Below are 16553 nucleotides of genomic sequence, written 5' to 3'. Positions count from 1 at the left end.
AATATATTCAAGAGCTTTTAGTTCCATATGACATTTGCAGGCCACTCAGGTTGTCGATTAAAGATAATATTTATTTCCATTTTTAGCTATTTGTTTTTATTTTGGAATTTCCCCTTGATAATGGCACGTTACTTGCCCTTTTTTTGCCCTTTTTGTTTCATATTTTCATTCTTCTTGTTTATATTTTTTGTATTTATTTCTGTTTTTTCATTTATGTGTTATTTGCCTCTGTAAAGTACATTAGCATGCCATGGAATTGCCAGGTATGTGTGTGAAATACAAGTTAATTCCATTCAGTCAACGCAAAAAAATGCTGTAACCATTTGTAACCACTAGGGTGCAGCAGTGTACAAGAATTTGAGTCTGAAGTATAGTCAGCAAATTTTGCTGTTCTTGTCAAACTTGAATTAGAAAAAAATAGCATTTTTCTTATGTATTAGCATTTTGTTAAATTTTAATGTCACATAACAGCATAAAAATGTTTCTGTAAGAACATTTTGCTCATTAAGTTTTTAATCAACTAGTCCATATTTTTGTTATCTGTGTTTGAATCTTTTTATTTGTCGCCTCGTTGACTACATATGCAGTGCGGCCTTCCTCATACATATTCATAAAATACATTTAGCCCTAATCACTTGAGTATCTGACTTCGCTGCAGTGTTTCATATCTTTTGGGTTTATGAGCTATGATGACTGTGTGTAGTCTACTGTGGTTTATTAAATGAAGGGAGGGGGGCTGTGTGACCCCACAGTACACTCTGCGCGGACAGATTAAAGGAGTGACCTAGTTTTATTGGAGTGGACCAGGACTAAAAGCGAACCTCTGCCCTTGGCCAACCACACTGGAGATTATCAATAATAATCCAAAATGGGCAAAGCTGAATTGGGTGTCTTGACGACAGGTGCTCGGGCAGACAGTGTATCCTGTGCTCACATAAGTGAGGCAAAAACTTTGACCTTTTAGTGTCATCTTTACTTCTTAACTCATTCACTCCAAGGAACTATGTTCAAGTGAGTTGAGGCGCTTCATCACCATAAATGTAGTGTTTTGCTGCCATTTTGTGGCATCAGAAACACCAAGTAACTATGTCAAAGTGAGTTAAGGAGCTTCATTTGGACAAATGTAATGCTTTGCTGCCACCTAATACGGGCCTTTTTTTTTTTCGTCTTCACTTGCCCTTGATGTCATCAACTTCGACAAGCAAATTTTGATTAATATGTACACATTAATACATTAAAAATCAGCATTTTTGCTGAGTATGGTGTATTTATTTTTTTTGTCATATCATAAGATAGATTTTGACTCTCATTTGTTCCCCATGAAGTATATGACACAGTGTTGTGTTTGTCTAGTATTGATGGTTTGAATAATTAAAATGTGATAGTGATGGAATTAAAAAATGGATTAAATCCCCCACTGGGGGCCCAGGTAGCAAATACACGGACGGTCCGCCACTGTGTACATTTGGTGCACTTTGGATTTCAGTAATCTGAAATGTTCCTGGCATGTGTTCTCTGCGCTCGACATGTTTTCCCGACACTTTTACGTAGACGACCAAGAGCCAAACTCATTCTCTGTCGACATCGCTACTTGACCGCAGGCCAAAGAACACGCGTGACGACGCGCGCGCCTCAACATGTTTTCTCATGTAATCCCACCATGTCGTTTTGAAATACTCTCAACACTAGAAATGTTTCATTTTGATTGACTGATTTACAAGATCGGGTTCGAAAATAGTTTGCTTTCCTCCTCTTCTGGGACATTATCATGTTTAATGTTACTAATTGCTTTTTTTTTTTTTTTGTTCTTTTAGTCATGTTTTTAGTTAAGTGAACTGCTTCAGTGACCATAGTGTGTTTTTCCTAGGCCACACGTTGTTTTTTTTGTTTTGTTTTGTTTTTTTGTTTGTTTTTTAAAGTGGTTCATATGTTGGCTTGCTGCAGATGCAAAGTGCGCTTCAGGTTGAGGTCACAAACTGAACATTCTGTCTTCTGGTAAAGAGCAGAATACAAATCATCACAAGTCATCCAGGCCCTGAAATTGCAAAGCAGCCCCAGAGTATCACACTACCACCGCCATGTTTGACTTGGTATGATGTTCTTTTTTCTTTTTTTTCTTTTTTAAATGCTGTTAAACCATTTGAACAGATATGTGCAGACTTTTGATATCCAAATGTGGCTTTGAGCAGGCATGCTACAAATATTTCAGAAGCAAATTTAATGCACACTTGGCCGTGTTTATTGATGATGACAAGTAATCCACATCAAATGATGACTTGCAGCAACAGGCTCAAGCACATGGCAGAATTTCCCAGCAGGCACTCTGGTCAGCATGCGATGAACTGTTTTTCTTATTTAAAAAAAAAGAAAGGAAAAAAAAAGAATTGATTTTGTTTCATGAGCATCATTTAAAGCTGAGATTTTCTTTTCGTCATACAAAAACAAAACATGCTAGTAAACATGTACTCACACTGAGCAGTTGCATCCACCTTGTTGGCGCCCATTGCGATTTACATTGAAGCCCGACGTCCACACAGACAGAGGCTGTGCATTACAAGATGAGGCTGGATTAGACCACAGTGGGTTAATCTTTCGGCCTGCCATCTGCCAGCACCATGAGAATTAAACCTGAATCCGTAGCCTTCGCCATACATGTACATCCAATGCGCAAGGTCGCCCATCGTTTCCAGTTCACTTCAATGACAGATGATCCTGCTGGAAAGTTGTTGAGCATGCCTGTTGCTGCCTTTCACTTTGTTCTCGTTTGTTTGCATCTTTAAGCTCTGTACTTATATGTAAAGTACTTAACTACATGTTCTTTGCAACAATATACATATACATATATATATATATATATATATATATATATATATATATATATATATATATGTGTGTGTTGGTATTTGTTGCATCTGTGAACATGCATGTGCCTATAGTGGGAGGGGCACATATCTGTTCAAATGGTTTAACAGCATTTAAAAAAGAAAAAAAAGAAAAAAGAACATCATACCAAGTCAAACATGGCGGTGGTAGTGTGATACTCTGGGGCTGCTTTGCAATTTCAGGGCCTGGATGACTTGTGAATGTTAGTGTGGCCGACAGCAGCTTCTGCATTAATGTCTCTCTGAGTGTGCCTCTCCTTTCCCACATGTAAGGGCATTACAACCCATGTGGGGGAAAACATATTTGAAATAATAGTGTGGCAACACTCTAAACATTGTGTCATTAATATTGACCCCCATTTTAGAATTTACATTGTGCAGGTAACTGTTCCTGCCACAACACTACAACTGGATTATGTAACCCCATCAGATCATTCGCTGCTTTCATCTGCATCATCCTCTGTTTTATGATTCGACTAATTGGAGCAAATAGTGACTTTTTTTTCTTAGTGCAACAGATGGTTGTGGAGTGCACAGCAGATGGTGCACAACATCAAGTCACCTCTGGCACAGAATAGATGCTGCGGCTGCCTGCTTTTTTAAAACCCTCTTTTGTCCATTGCAGTAGACTTTAATTTCACTTGTCAATTAAGAAGTTATATTAAGGAGTTCCATTTGAAGACTTATTAATTATTAATTATGTTGGATATTTTAGGAAGGTCATTAATTTAACTGCATTAGGGCTGAACTATCTTTAGAAAATTTTCTAATTGCAATTTTACCTCAATATTGCAATTGTGATTGTTTTTAAGGTCCTCTTCCTTTCTTTCTTTGTACATTTATTTGAACATATAAACAGATGAACAGTAGAAATAAAACAGAAAACAACAACAATCAAAAGAGAAGAAAATCCCAATAAAATAATCATTCAATCAATCATAACTTACATGTTCAAAAGGGAGTAGGAAGAAGTTAAAAACTTATCTAGTCCTACCCCTTTTACTCAATATATTTAAACTTATTTCATTATTAATACAATTTTAATTGACTAATTATTAAAAACATAAAAAATAAAAAAATAATAATAATAATAAATGATATATATAATCCAAGTTATATATATATATATATACATATACACATATACATACATACATATACACAAGTGCACTTAACATATTCACATTTACCAAAAACATATATACATAAATTTACTAAACATATACCATAATACCTATCTAGATCATTTACACATACATGTACATTTTTCATATTCTGGTCTGACATAGATAATTTTTTTGAACTTTACTTTTAAACATTTTTTTAAACTCCAGCATTGAGTCACAATTTTTCAGAGCAATTTCCAGATGATTCCACAGATCAACACCTTTTACAGATACACACCTTTGCTTAATATTTGTTCTTATTTTGGGTTTTTTGTACACACTTGTACCCCTTATATCATAAGGACTGTGTCTAATTTCAAATAACTTCTGAGTACTGTGGCAGAGTAAATTGTTATAAACTTTATACATTATTTGTACTATTTTAAAATCCACCAAGTCATAAAATTTCATTGCATTTAATTTAATAAATAGTGGATGTGTTGGTTCTATATATTTTGATCCATTAATAATTCTTATAGCTTTCTTTTGCAATTTGAAAACGGTGTTAGTATTTGTTTTATATGCCATTCCCCATAATTCTACACAATAGGTCAAATATGGTAATAATAATGAACTATATAATATATATAATGATTTCATGTTTAAAACATCCTTACTTTTATAGAGTATCCCTATAATTTTTGACATTTTCCTTTTAACAGTTTCTATGTGTGGCTTCCAACATAATTTATCATCGATAATAACTCCAAGGAATTTATTTTCATTCACCCTTTCTATTTCAATTGAATTCACCATAATTTTAACTTGATGAGTGATTTGTCTAGTGCCAAAAACTATGAACTTGGTTTTATTTAAATTCAATGATAATTTATTTACATCAAACCATTTTTTTATTATATTCAATTCATACTCCACAGTAGTCAGAAGCTGCTTCAGGTTTTCTCCTGAACAATAGAAAGTTGTATCATCAGCAAATAAGACACTTTTCAATATTTTTGAGACATAGCAAATATCATTTATGTACAGTATAAATAATTTAGGGCCAAGCACAGACCCTTGGGGAACTCCATGAGTGATCTTCATGTGTTCTGATTGTACATTATTAAACTGCACATACTGATATCTATTTTCCAAATAACTTTTCATCCACTTATAAGCTAAACCTCTTATTCCATATTTATTTAATTTATTCATTAATATAGAATGATCTATAGTATCAAAAGCTTTTTTTAAATCCATAAAAATCCCAACAGTAAATTTTTTATTATCTATTTCGGTAGATATTGCTTCTACAAGCTCCATGACTGCCATTGAGGTGGTCCGTTTTTCTCTAAACCCATATTGGGTTTCACTTAAGAGCTTATGTTTCTCAATAAAATTATCCAGTCTATATGAAAATAATTTTTCTAGAATTTTTGAGAACTGTGGCAACAATGATATTGGTCTGTAGTTATTAAACGTGTGTCTTTCTCCACTTTTATGAACAGGAATGACTTTCTGCTATCTTCATTTTTGATGGAAATATACCAGTTTTAAATGATAAATTACAAATATATGTAAAAGGTTGTACAATATATTTCATAATACTTTTAACTAATGTCATATCAATGTTAAGACAGTCAGTAGACTTTTTATTTTTTAATGTTTTCACAACATTTAATACTTCTATATCATTAACATCATTAAGAAACATTGTGGATGAATTATTTACAATGTTCTTATCTATTTCACGTTTGTTTCTTGGCTCTGGGATTTTGTTTGCCAAGTTACTGCCCACGTTAACTAGATACTCATTAAAATTATTAGCTATGTCAGAAATTTCATCAATTACCACATCGTTATCTTTTATAAAATATTGTGGAAAATTTGTTTTTTTAGAACTTTTTTTAATTACATGATTTAGTGTTTTCCATATTTCTTGTGTATTGCTTTTATTCTGTTCTAATAATTCATGGTAATAATCTTTCTTTCTTATTCGAATAATATTTGCTAATTTATTTTTATAGATCTTGTACTTTGTTTCAGCTTCCACAGTTCTCAATTTAATAAATCTTTTATATAAATTATTTTCTTTCCCATGCATTTAAAAAAAATTTTTTTTTAACAAATACAACCCATAATGAACAATATCAACTGTATCGTACACAATTTCTTTTGCTGTTATAGGCTAGCGTTACGCTTAAATGAAGACAAATGAACCATGAATGAATATGAAAGAAAGACGAACGATCTCCAGACCTTGTCTGTGATGTTTTCGCGAAGCCCGTTTGGACTTGAGCAGCACCAGGAGGGACTCCTAAGAAGTGTCATTGGATTAGCCCGGGAGCACCTGCCTTCAGTCGGACAGCAAACACCTTGACAGGTGCACCTCATGCGCTCGCCTTCATGGTGCGACTTCACCGCTTCACGTTTTAAAGGATGAAGTATGTGAAGATTACACATTTGCCACTGCTCTTTTCTTTTTTGCGCGTCTGCTTGGGTAAGTTTGTTCTTATAATGTACAGGTGGGTGTAGAGTTAGTTCAGGAAGAGAGTAGGATGTGGTTAAGAGATATTTATGTGGTTGATAATATAGATTCAGGTCAGCACTGTTGTGAAATTGCAATCTGAACATATTGATACACACACAACAAAACATTATCGTGGTCATCAGAGATCTATAAAGAAAAGGTTTGTAGGAACGCTGACGTAACTCACCTTTAATCCAGACGGGACCAAGAAAAATGTTTGCGCCATTCTATCTTGTATTGATTGTAAGTGGTAGGGTAATAAGAGTAAAATTTGGTTTGCCCTTTTAGAATATTACTTTAGTAAAATGTTTAAAAGTGTTTGGCTTTTTCTGTATTTGACTTTCTTACAGTCAAGCATTAGAATAAAAAAAAAGGCTTGAGATATATTTTAAATTTAAATTAATTTTTCAAGTTTATTTTAGCAGTGTAGTTAAAGATCTCAATTTTTGGCTAATGAGTGAAGTTAGCTAAAATATGCTAGCTTGGCTTTCATGTTAGCCGTAACCCTAAACAAGAAAGAATCTTGACATTTTGGCTTCACTTGAATTAATAATTTAACTTGCCTCAGTGTACTTCTCCAGGGTGGACGGGGAGTTTTTGAATGTTAATATTTCTCTCTTTGGGTTTCCCTAAGAGACATGCAGTCTTTAACTCAAAACTATGGAAATGATTATTGAGAGGACAAGACTATACTAAGCCTACTATCCTCCACGTTTCAAGAGTCAACAAGAATTTATTTCGTAAATGTTGTGGAGTCAATAGTGAAAATTGTCAAAAATATAAATAATGAAGTAAAGTATGCATTATACATAAAGTACAGTAAGACTGGCACCATGTTGACAACCTTCTTCTTATTGCCGTTGGTTTCTCAGTGACTCTGCCACTAGTCATTATATACTTTTTTCCTTTTACTTTCCTCAGCTCAAGCAGACTTTGCCCCATATTTCTTTGACAATGGACCGTACAGCAACAACGGCAACATGGCGCTGTTCAGCCTCTCGGAGGACACGCCTGTTGGTGAGCTTGGCTGGTGACCACCACCAGATGTTGTGTGTTTAAAATGATTGCATTTCTTTTTAGGCACACAGATTTACTGCCTTAATGGCACCGACCCTGAAGGTCAGGAGGTGAGCTATGGCCTTTCGTTTGATCCAGGTTCCAAGGAGTACTTCAGGGTCAACCCCAAAACTGGAAATATTACCTTAGTGCAAAGGCTGGATCGAGAGGTGAACATTAGGGACGCTAAAATTCAGAGTTCCGAAATACAACGTATTTGAAGAAATATAAATTTGTGTTCTTTCCCTGCTCAGAAACAAGATTCATTCAATGTTATGGTCAGCATCTCAGATGGCAAAAGCAAGGTAACACTCTACTGAATGCTATCAGTAGCTACTGACTATAGAGCAAGCCTCAGGCCACAGTGTTGTTTAGCAAAGAATAGTGAACTCTACCAAGGCTGAACTGTTAACAAAAATGGCACAAAAAACAACAACTGTGGAATAGGAACTGGTCGATGGCTAAGGTTAGCTGCTAATGCCTAGCTTAATTGCAATTAGCGTACAGCAGTGTGTTGTATGATGTTATACCTGTCACACTAAATATACAATATAGCAAAAGTTTGTTTTTAATCAGTGCGGTTCTTCCTTTTCAGGTTGTAGAAAGAGTGACAATATTTGTGATGGACACAAATGACGAGAAACCGGAATTCCAAAATATGCCTGCCATCATTGATGTCCTTGAAGTATGTGGGTTTTACAAATCAACATCATAGATAGATAGATAGATAGATAGATAGGTAGGTAGGTAGCGCCGATAGATAGATAGATAGATAGATAGTGCCATTAGATAGATAGATAGATAGATAGATAGCGCCATTAGCTAGCCGATAGATAGCGCCATTAGCTAGCCGATAGATAGATAGATCCTTCATATTCTTACAAACATATTTATTTTATTTTTTGAACTATATATATATATATATCCTCAATATCTTTTTTCAATTTGTATCTCAAACTTTTATTTACATCCTGTATGGTGTGCTCATTGTAGACCACAGAGTCCGGACACAGCATCTTCAAAGCACAGGCTGTGGACAAAGACACAGGTTCAGGGGGATCGGTCAACTACTACCTACTGGTAATTGGCAGCAATTGCCCCCACACACATACATTTTATAACCCCACTACATGTTTACACCCTCGTTTAATTATTTTCTACCATCAAATGATGCATGTGATGGCCGGTCCAGATGCAGTGACAATGATTTGCTCCGTTTCAAAGTGAGCGTTTATGCATTAGTTGTGAGGATTAACATAACAATTTCATTTGCGCACGTGTGGCTGATTTGGCGACCGAATGGCCATCAATGTTAGTGTGCGCTTTGGGGCTTTTAAGAGCATCTGGCCCGTGGTGGCGAGGACCAGTGAGACGGTGCACATCTGGCCAGGGGCAGCTTTCACCTGCGTATACGGAGCATATGGGCTCCTCACATCCAGATGGACAAAAAGAAATGCACTATACGTGGCCTCGTTCAAGCGGCCCCTTAGTGTTTTCATACATGTTTCCATCTGAGCACTCTGGGTGCTCGCTCACGTGAGAGCTCGTAATGGGGATTCAACTTAGAGGCTTTCACTCATGTGACCTTGTTTGAGTCAATTTGCTCTTTTCCTTTTTTTTTTTTTTTAATCCTTCTTTTATTGTGCTCTCTGTTGCAGAATGCGCAGTCCAGTTTGTTTACCATTGACAGACATAGTGGAGTCATTCGCATCAAGCTTGAGGAAACGCTGGACTATGAGAAAACAAAAACACATTTTGTCGTTGTCATTGCAAAGGTTTGCAGTGGATCACAGCATATTTTAATATTAAGAAATGAAGGTGTCATTTTCCTCTAGGGGGCTATTTTTATACACATATATATTCAGGGTGTAACAAAATATAATTTCAATTGTAAAATTGTTTATATGATTGAATCAAATTCAATCGATACACTTGAATCGTATCGCACCCCATTTATTGAGATTTGTTATCAAATTGTTTAGATAAAAAACCCATGCCACATAAATTGGTTTGGTGTTGCTAATGATTTGTCGTTTATTTGAATTTATATATGCTTTTACACAATGGCAATTATTAAAGTAGAAGTCAACCCCCAAAATTTTGCTTGACAATAATGCAGCCCCACTCATGTAAATATGCTATTCTGGTTAATATTGTGTTTGTGGAATATGAGTCAAGCAGCAAATCCAGCCGATTTTATCCATCTCAGGGGGCGGCCATTTTGCCACTTGCTGTCAACTGAAAATGGCATCAATGTTGCTCAGGTCTCAGGTAACAACCAATCACAGTGCAGCTTCTGAGAGCAGGTGAGCTGTGATTGGTCGTTGCCTGCTGAGCAACATTGATGTCATCTTCAGTCGACAGCAAGTGGCAAAATGGCCGCCCCCGAGATGGACAAAAACAGCTGGATTTTGCTTCATAACTCATATTCCACAAATGTAATATTAATCAGAATGTCATGTTCAGACTAGTGAGGTCACACATAACATATTGTTGTCAAGAAATGTTTGAGGTTGACTTCCACTTTTTTAAACATGATTTTCCATGACTTTTTGCAGGATGGTGGAGGCATGTTCAACGGCAAAGAGCAATTTTTGTCATCCTCGGCTACCCTGACAATTAATGTGATAGATACACAAGACACGCCTCCTACTTTTATCGGGACGCCTTACTTTGGCTATGTTTATGAAGTGTCACTGCCTGTGAGTATATACTTTGCGTTGCTTGACATTTTTAACAATAAAATGTACTTGCCATTTCCAGTTTGTGTTTATATTTTAATTTATATAACTAATATTCTGTTTCGTTTCCCAGGGGTCCGAAATATTCACTGTTGTGGCCAAAGATGGCGACGTGGGAAACCCAAATCCAATTCGTTATTCTTTTGAAGAAGGTAAGTTCGCAAAACAATTATTGTGAAATATATCCTCAAAAAAATGTGTCACATTGTATGTGTATGCTGCCACTCTGGTTGACATATATTTATTTGTTTAAAGGCGATGATGGAGTTTTCAGCATCAATGAGACCACTGGTCGGATCACCTTGCTAACAAGTCCCATGTTTCTAAAGCGAGAAATCTTTAATATTAAAGTTAAAGTAAGTATTCAGAAATGTGTGTTTTGATATATTCGTAAAAAAAAAAAAAAAAAAAGAAATTGACCATATTTAGACATACAAGGTTTCCGCCCAGCAGAGACGATTTGCAGTTTCATTAAAAATCTGTTTTCTTATGATACATACATACACAATTTAAAAAAATGTTTTCATATGGCCTAATTTGGACCCCCATCCCCCAATTCCAGGCATCTGAAACAAGTCCCAGAGGCCGTCTACTGGACTACGGCGAGACCACGGTGGTGATCCGCGTGGTTGACTTGAACAACAACCCGCCCACTTTCTACGGCGAAAATGGCACCCAAAGCACTTTTGAGCTGACCATGTACGAGCATCCCCCGGAAGGGGAGATACTACGGGGGCTTAAAATCACAGTCAGCGACTCTGATCAGGTGAGCAACATCAAAGCAAAGGAACTCTGGTGGTGTTGCGTAACATTCCACATGTCCGCGTTTCACCATTTAAGTAATGAGAAATGGTTGGAACCGACGTGGCCAACTTTGTGGCTATGAGACGCCTTTGAGCTGCTGTTATCGCTTTCAGTCCTGTTCAAGGACACAAATTAAAAGCTAAATGTGGCATTTGTCAGTTTACGCAAGTCTCGTTTTGATTCCAGGTACAAAAATGTACCGGTAATTGCGTTGACTGCTATTGATTGTTTGTTGGAATACCATTCATAGTGCTATACAATCATTTTACTGTGATTGAAATAGCTGGTTCTTGCATGGATTGTTGTCTATATAGCATATTCTAAAAAAGATAGTGGATAGTGCTCTATAGAATAGTACAAGGTTTGTCAGAAATGATGCCATTAAGACGCCATTTTGACGTCCTAACTGTCTTCAAAATGGGTCCCCTTGATTACACCTTCAAGGTTGGGAAAACAGGCAGAAAATGTGGTGGCGGTCAGGTCATGTGAGTAGGGAGATCGCACCAGAACGGCAATGTTTCTTGCTGCGAGGAACTGTGAGATGCTCATGCCATTGTGCTGTTTTTGTTGACATGCTGATTGATCAGCTGGTCCACAATGAAGGGGAAAATTAGTCGCGTGTAGTTTGCATCCCAAATATAATTTTTTGTGACGACGCTACACAGGGATATAAAAAGTTTTTCTATATTGCACAGTAGGCTTTGCACGATTGGGATTCTTTGGACCGATCGTTGATCAGCAAGTTGGAAGAAAAAACACAAACATCGATCCCATCACAAGATGAAGCAATATGTATATTTAAATAACTTTTTTATTTACTTCATATATAAAAAAGATAATTTATTTAATTTTAAAGAAGGCAGTGTATATTTATGTAGATAAATATGCCAGATTATTGGCTAATTTCTATCTGTAGTCTCAACAGAAGTATTTGCAAGCATTTTTACAAATGTTTAGCAATCTTTCTAATGCAAAAGTATGCAAATTAGAGGTGGGTGGGGGGACTAAAAATGTGGTATGAATATAGTATTGAAACAGAAAGAAAATTGTTACTGGTATCGATTAGCCGACTCAAGAATCAGACTACATATTGTTAGGTAGGGGCAAAATCGTACATGAGTAGCAACTGTAATATTCATTGTCATTGTCATTGATGATCGAGAAATTACAGACGTTGCAGCCAATCAAAAAATTAGCATAACATACAAAATATTGGCCGATCCGATCCAGCTGATCAGATTTGTGTAAAGTTGATCACACTTTACTAGAGTGTAATGTTGTGTACTTTTAGGGCGCCAATGCAAAATTCAACCTGAGGCTCATTGGACCTGGAAGAATGCTACGCGTGGTCCCACAGACGGTACTGAACGAGGCCCAAGTCACAATCCTGGTGGAGGACTCGGCAGCCATGGATTATGAGAAGCATCACTTCCTCACGTACAAGGTGCGTGCGTTATTAAGGGCAAACCATTTTCCCCAATTATCATCATTTTCATTTTCAGAAATGTGTCTATTTCAGCTGCTCGCCGTCGAGATCGACACACCGGAGAGGTTCAGCTCCACCGCCGACATCATCATCCATCTGATGGACACAAACGACAACGCCCCTAAATTCTCCACGGACTACTACATCGCCCGAATCCCAGAGAATTCACCTGGCGGCTCGAATGTTGTGTCCGTCCTGGTGAGAAAGTCGCCCATCATCCCCGTCTAAAAATACACCCGCATCAGCGTACGTCACTGCGAGCTCAAGAGGAATGCTCGATTTGAACAAAATGCCAGAAAGAGGCTTTAATTCTCTAAATGTAGACTTTTGGTGCTGAGGTAGGGATAATATGTGAAAACATGTAGATAAAAGCTAGGCGAGGGAAGCTGCCAGATGGCTATCACTTTCATTTTGTTGTGTAACACCAAATTCCCTGTTATTCCTCTCTCTCTCTTTTTTTTTTTTTTTAAGCTGGACAAAATATGTGCAGACATACTGTGTTCTGAACAAATTTTAAGGTCAAGTAAGCTATTCGGGAATGTTATTGAAACACCGCCCGGCTGATTGATCCAAGCCACAGAAAGGCACCAATTTTCGGACTTCTGTCATCCAGTCGTCCTTCACATGAGCGCTGCTTGTGTTCAGAGGCCCCGTAAATCCTCCCGTTGCGTGAACACCAGCAAAGGCTCGCTGCCTTGATCCCAGGCAATTTCAATCAGATAAAAGAACAGCCGACAAGTGACCTTGCACACACGGAGACAGCGAACAGGCCTCACTGATGCAACAGATTAGCCGATGACATGATGATGTGATGATGACATCAAACAAGCGTTCTTTTTATAACCGCAACATCGTGTTCGTGACCTGTCAGCGCCGCGTCATTTTCCGATCATTTTGCAGAAACAACTAGACTTTAATTCGTTCCGTGACCAAACTCAAGTTACTTGTGTATTAAACTATTTTCCTCCCATTAAAATGAAATCAAATGCCTTTAATCAGTTCCATCCCTGTAAAAATACGACATGTCATATTCTGATGGGGTCAGCCTGTCAGGTTTATTTGGAGCCCCAGCAGAGTTGAAAGGCCTAAACATCATATATAGACCACTATAGCAAGTGATCACATATCACCATGATAATGACATCTACGCCATTTTCTTGATTACAAACCAAAATGTCGCACCAAAATGTTTCAAATGGTTGTTTTAAGATAAAACCATTACATCATTATTGTTTTGACACGTTTTTTTTTTTCTGTTGTTGTATAGGCAATAGACCCAGACTCAGGACCATGGGGGGATGTGAAGTACTCCATCTATGGATCTGGGGCTGACTTGTGAGTATATTACGAACGCTTGGAATGAAATAAACGAAATGTTTTGTTTATTGTTTGCTGCCAATGATCGCTGCAGATTTGTTTCAATATCAGAACTCATCCCTGTGAAGATTTCCTGTTATTGTCCCTCGTCTGAACTTTTATGAATAGATTTCCTGTACACACAAATATATATATAATGCCAGAGAATCCAGGCTCAGGTGGGGTCACTTTTCTCTCTGGATGTCAGAATGTAATCCCAGCCTCTTGTACCTTAATCTTGCAGAGACAATAACAATATTTAAAATGTTTGCTTTAGTGGCATTTCAGTGAGGATCTGTTATTACTAAGCCATGGCACAGTCTTTTCAAAGAATGCACTACAATCAAAAAACACATAGGGGCATATTCACTAAAGGTTTGCGTCGACCTTTGCACGGCGCTAACCGGTAAAAATATAGCAAGCCGGGGGCGCCTAATTCACTCAACGCGGGCAGATGGGGAAATCCGTCACTAAGTGTGCTGCCAACAAGATTGCACCACGGTGCGCCGGTGTTATTTGCGCTTATGAAAATTAGGTAATTTGCATACATTTGACGCAAAGTATGCCCACCCCAATGCAAATGAGACTCATTTATATACAGCGTCTAATTCACTAATGCCAGCGCTAATAGCCACACGGAGTTTGTGTGACGCAAATATCGTTTATGGAAAGCATGTATAAACCTGCCGCAACATCGATCATGACAGCAGTGCATGGCAAAGAGAGAGAGAGTGGGAGGGGGACATTTTTTCCATGTTGGTTTAGAACACATAACGTAACACGGGCTGATCGGCAATGGCGGGGAGGCATTTTACGATCATTTTTACGTGCCAGATGCATACTGTACGCCCACGCCAACCTCTGAAAATATATTTATAAAAAACGATCGCACCAATAATTTGTACTTTATGAATGAATTACGTCGTCATCCTCTCTGCTCTGTACAGCTTAATGGCGCTATAACCGCTTACTCCTGGTCCAACCTCGCTTTCTGATAATGTCATCTTTCTCACAACTGTTACCATAACAACCATGTTCTTGGCGCAAATCCATTGCCATGTGTGGTAATTCAGGTGCAAATTTGCTCCAAGCTGTCAGTGTTGTGGCCGTGTTTTCGCCGGTATATTATTAGAGCAATATCCTTAATGAATAGGTGGGTAACTGGGCGCAGACTGCGGGTGCAGTTGTGGTGCAATATTTCGTGCTATTACCGGATGCAGTGCATTCTTAGTGAATATACCCCTTAGTGCTTTATTTGACTTGAGCATGGAAGAGATCATGAAATCTTTGCTACCCTGTCGCTTGCCCTTGTTAATCCTATAATAGGATAGGAGGTGAAAATAGACTGTTGTTTGCTTCTAGTTCTAACCACCACACACTCTGCCAAAGTCACCCGAGAGTAACTAAACACATCCATCTCAATCATGTCAAGGTTAGATACTTGTTGAAAAACAAGATCAATCAACTCCCTGTGCTATTCTGGGGGAGCAAGAATGGTTTCATCACGACTCAAACAGCTAGATAGTTTGTAAGATAGCTTGCTAACTAGCTAACTATGTAATGAGTTAGATAGCTAACTAAACCAGATAGCTAGATAACTAGCCATAAGTTAGATAGCTGCTAACTAGCTAGGTAGCTATGGTAACACATACACACGGTCCATTTTCAGATTCTTGATCCAGCCTTCCACTGGGATCATCTACACACAGCCTTGGGCCAGCCTGGATGCGGAGGTGCGGTCTAAGTACAACTTCTACGTCAAGGCGGAGGACTCGGAGGGCAAGTACAGCCTGGCTGAGGTGTTCGTCACCGTATTGGACCTGAACGACCACCCGCCTGCTTTCAATGATAACTTCCTGGAGAAGACCATGGTGATTGGAGCGCCAGTCAAAATTGAGGTGATGCTTGTATCATTTATTTAAGGGCCTACAACAAGGGGTGGCCAAAGACACAATATTATGTGGGTCTTAAGATCAGTCAGTCAAATGAGCTAAAATGGCTGGCAGTCTATTCTAGTGGGATATCCTTATATTCTAAATTAGTTGTCTTGTCACTTCCTCTGAGAAAATTTTGGACACCTTTGATCTGAAAGCTGCATTTGGATATTATATTAACTTCTAATGCCGTTCCGTTCACAGGCCGTAGACGACGATGCCGAGATTCCCAACAACGTGATCGAATACGCCATCATGAAAGCCGAGCCGGACAACAACATTTTTGACATCGACGCCGACACCGGCGAGATCAACCTCAAGTCGTACATCAAGTCCATGGCCATCATTCACAACATCACCAAGCAGAGAGATTTGACCTGGTCGCTGGTGGTGCAGGCCCGTGACCTCGGCCAGCCGTCGTTCAGCACCACCGCCGTGGTCAAGATCGACATCACCGAAGCGGTGAGTAGCCTCATTTTTACATATCCAGCAGTCTGAGTCGTGTCGGAAATGACGATGCCAACATAACAGGTGCAAAAGGGTTTGAAATATTCTATCACAGTGGTTCTTAAACAGGAACAAACTCTAAATACCCACCATTAACAGTGACATTAAAATATGTAGTGCAGTAGGACAGCATACCAAAAATGAGTTGAAT

General features: G+C 38.0%; 1 protein-coding gene across 2 annotated transcripts in view; it reads left to right on the top strand.

The window, feature by feature from the left end:
• The window catches only part of cdhr1a (cadherin-related family member 1a), a 271515-nt gene that overhangs the window by 251643 nt on the left and 3319 nt on the right, over positions 1–16553 (top strand). Inside the window, exons 15-30 of one of the 2 annotated variants that reach the window (XM_077496324.1) lie at positions 6176–6488; positions 7440–7535; positions 7599–7744; positions 7829–7879; positions 8170–8259; positions 8568–8654; positions 9233–9349; positions 10133–10276; positions 10389–10467; positions 10571–10671; positions 10878–11081; positions 12411–12563; positions 12639–12803; positions 13873–13940; positions 15631–15859; positions 16100–16357. In XM_077496324.1, the coding sequence (XP_077352450.1) occupies positions 6428–6488; positions 7440–7535; positions 7599–7744; positions 7829–7879; positions 8170–8259; positions 8568–8654; positions 9233–9349; positions 10133–10276; positions 10389–10467; positions 10571–10671; positions 10878–11081; positions 12411–12563; positions 12639–12803; positions 13873–13940; positions 15631–15859; positions 16100–16357 (2049 nt within the window). In that variant the 5' untranslated portion in view covers positions 6176–6427. The remainder of the gene's footprint in view (positions 1–6175; positions 6489–7439; positions 7536–7598; positions 7745–7828; positions 7880–8169; positions 8260–8567; positions 8655–9232; positions 9350–10132; positions 10277–10388; positions 10468–10570; positions 10672–10877; positions 11082–12410; positions 12564–12638; positions 12804–13872; positions 13941–15630; positions 15860–16099; positions 16358–16553) is intronic. The other variant, XM_077496326.1, reaches the window with a different exon arrangement.

This window comes from Festucalex cinctus, chromosome 14 (assembly GCF_051991245.1).
Source record: "Festucalex cinctus isolate MCC-2025b chromosome 14, RoL_Fcin_1.0, whole genome shotgun sequence".
NCBI classification, from domain to species: domain Eukaryota; kingdom Metazoa; phylum Chordata; class Actinopteri; order Syngnathiformes; family Syngnathidae; genus Festucalex; species Festucalex cinctus.
Note: the sequence above shows the minus strand (reverse complement) of the source record. Positions and strands in the feature narration are given on the sequence as shown.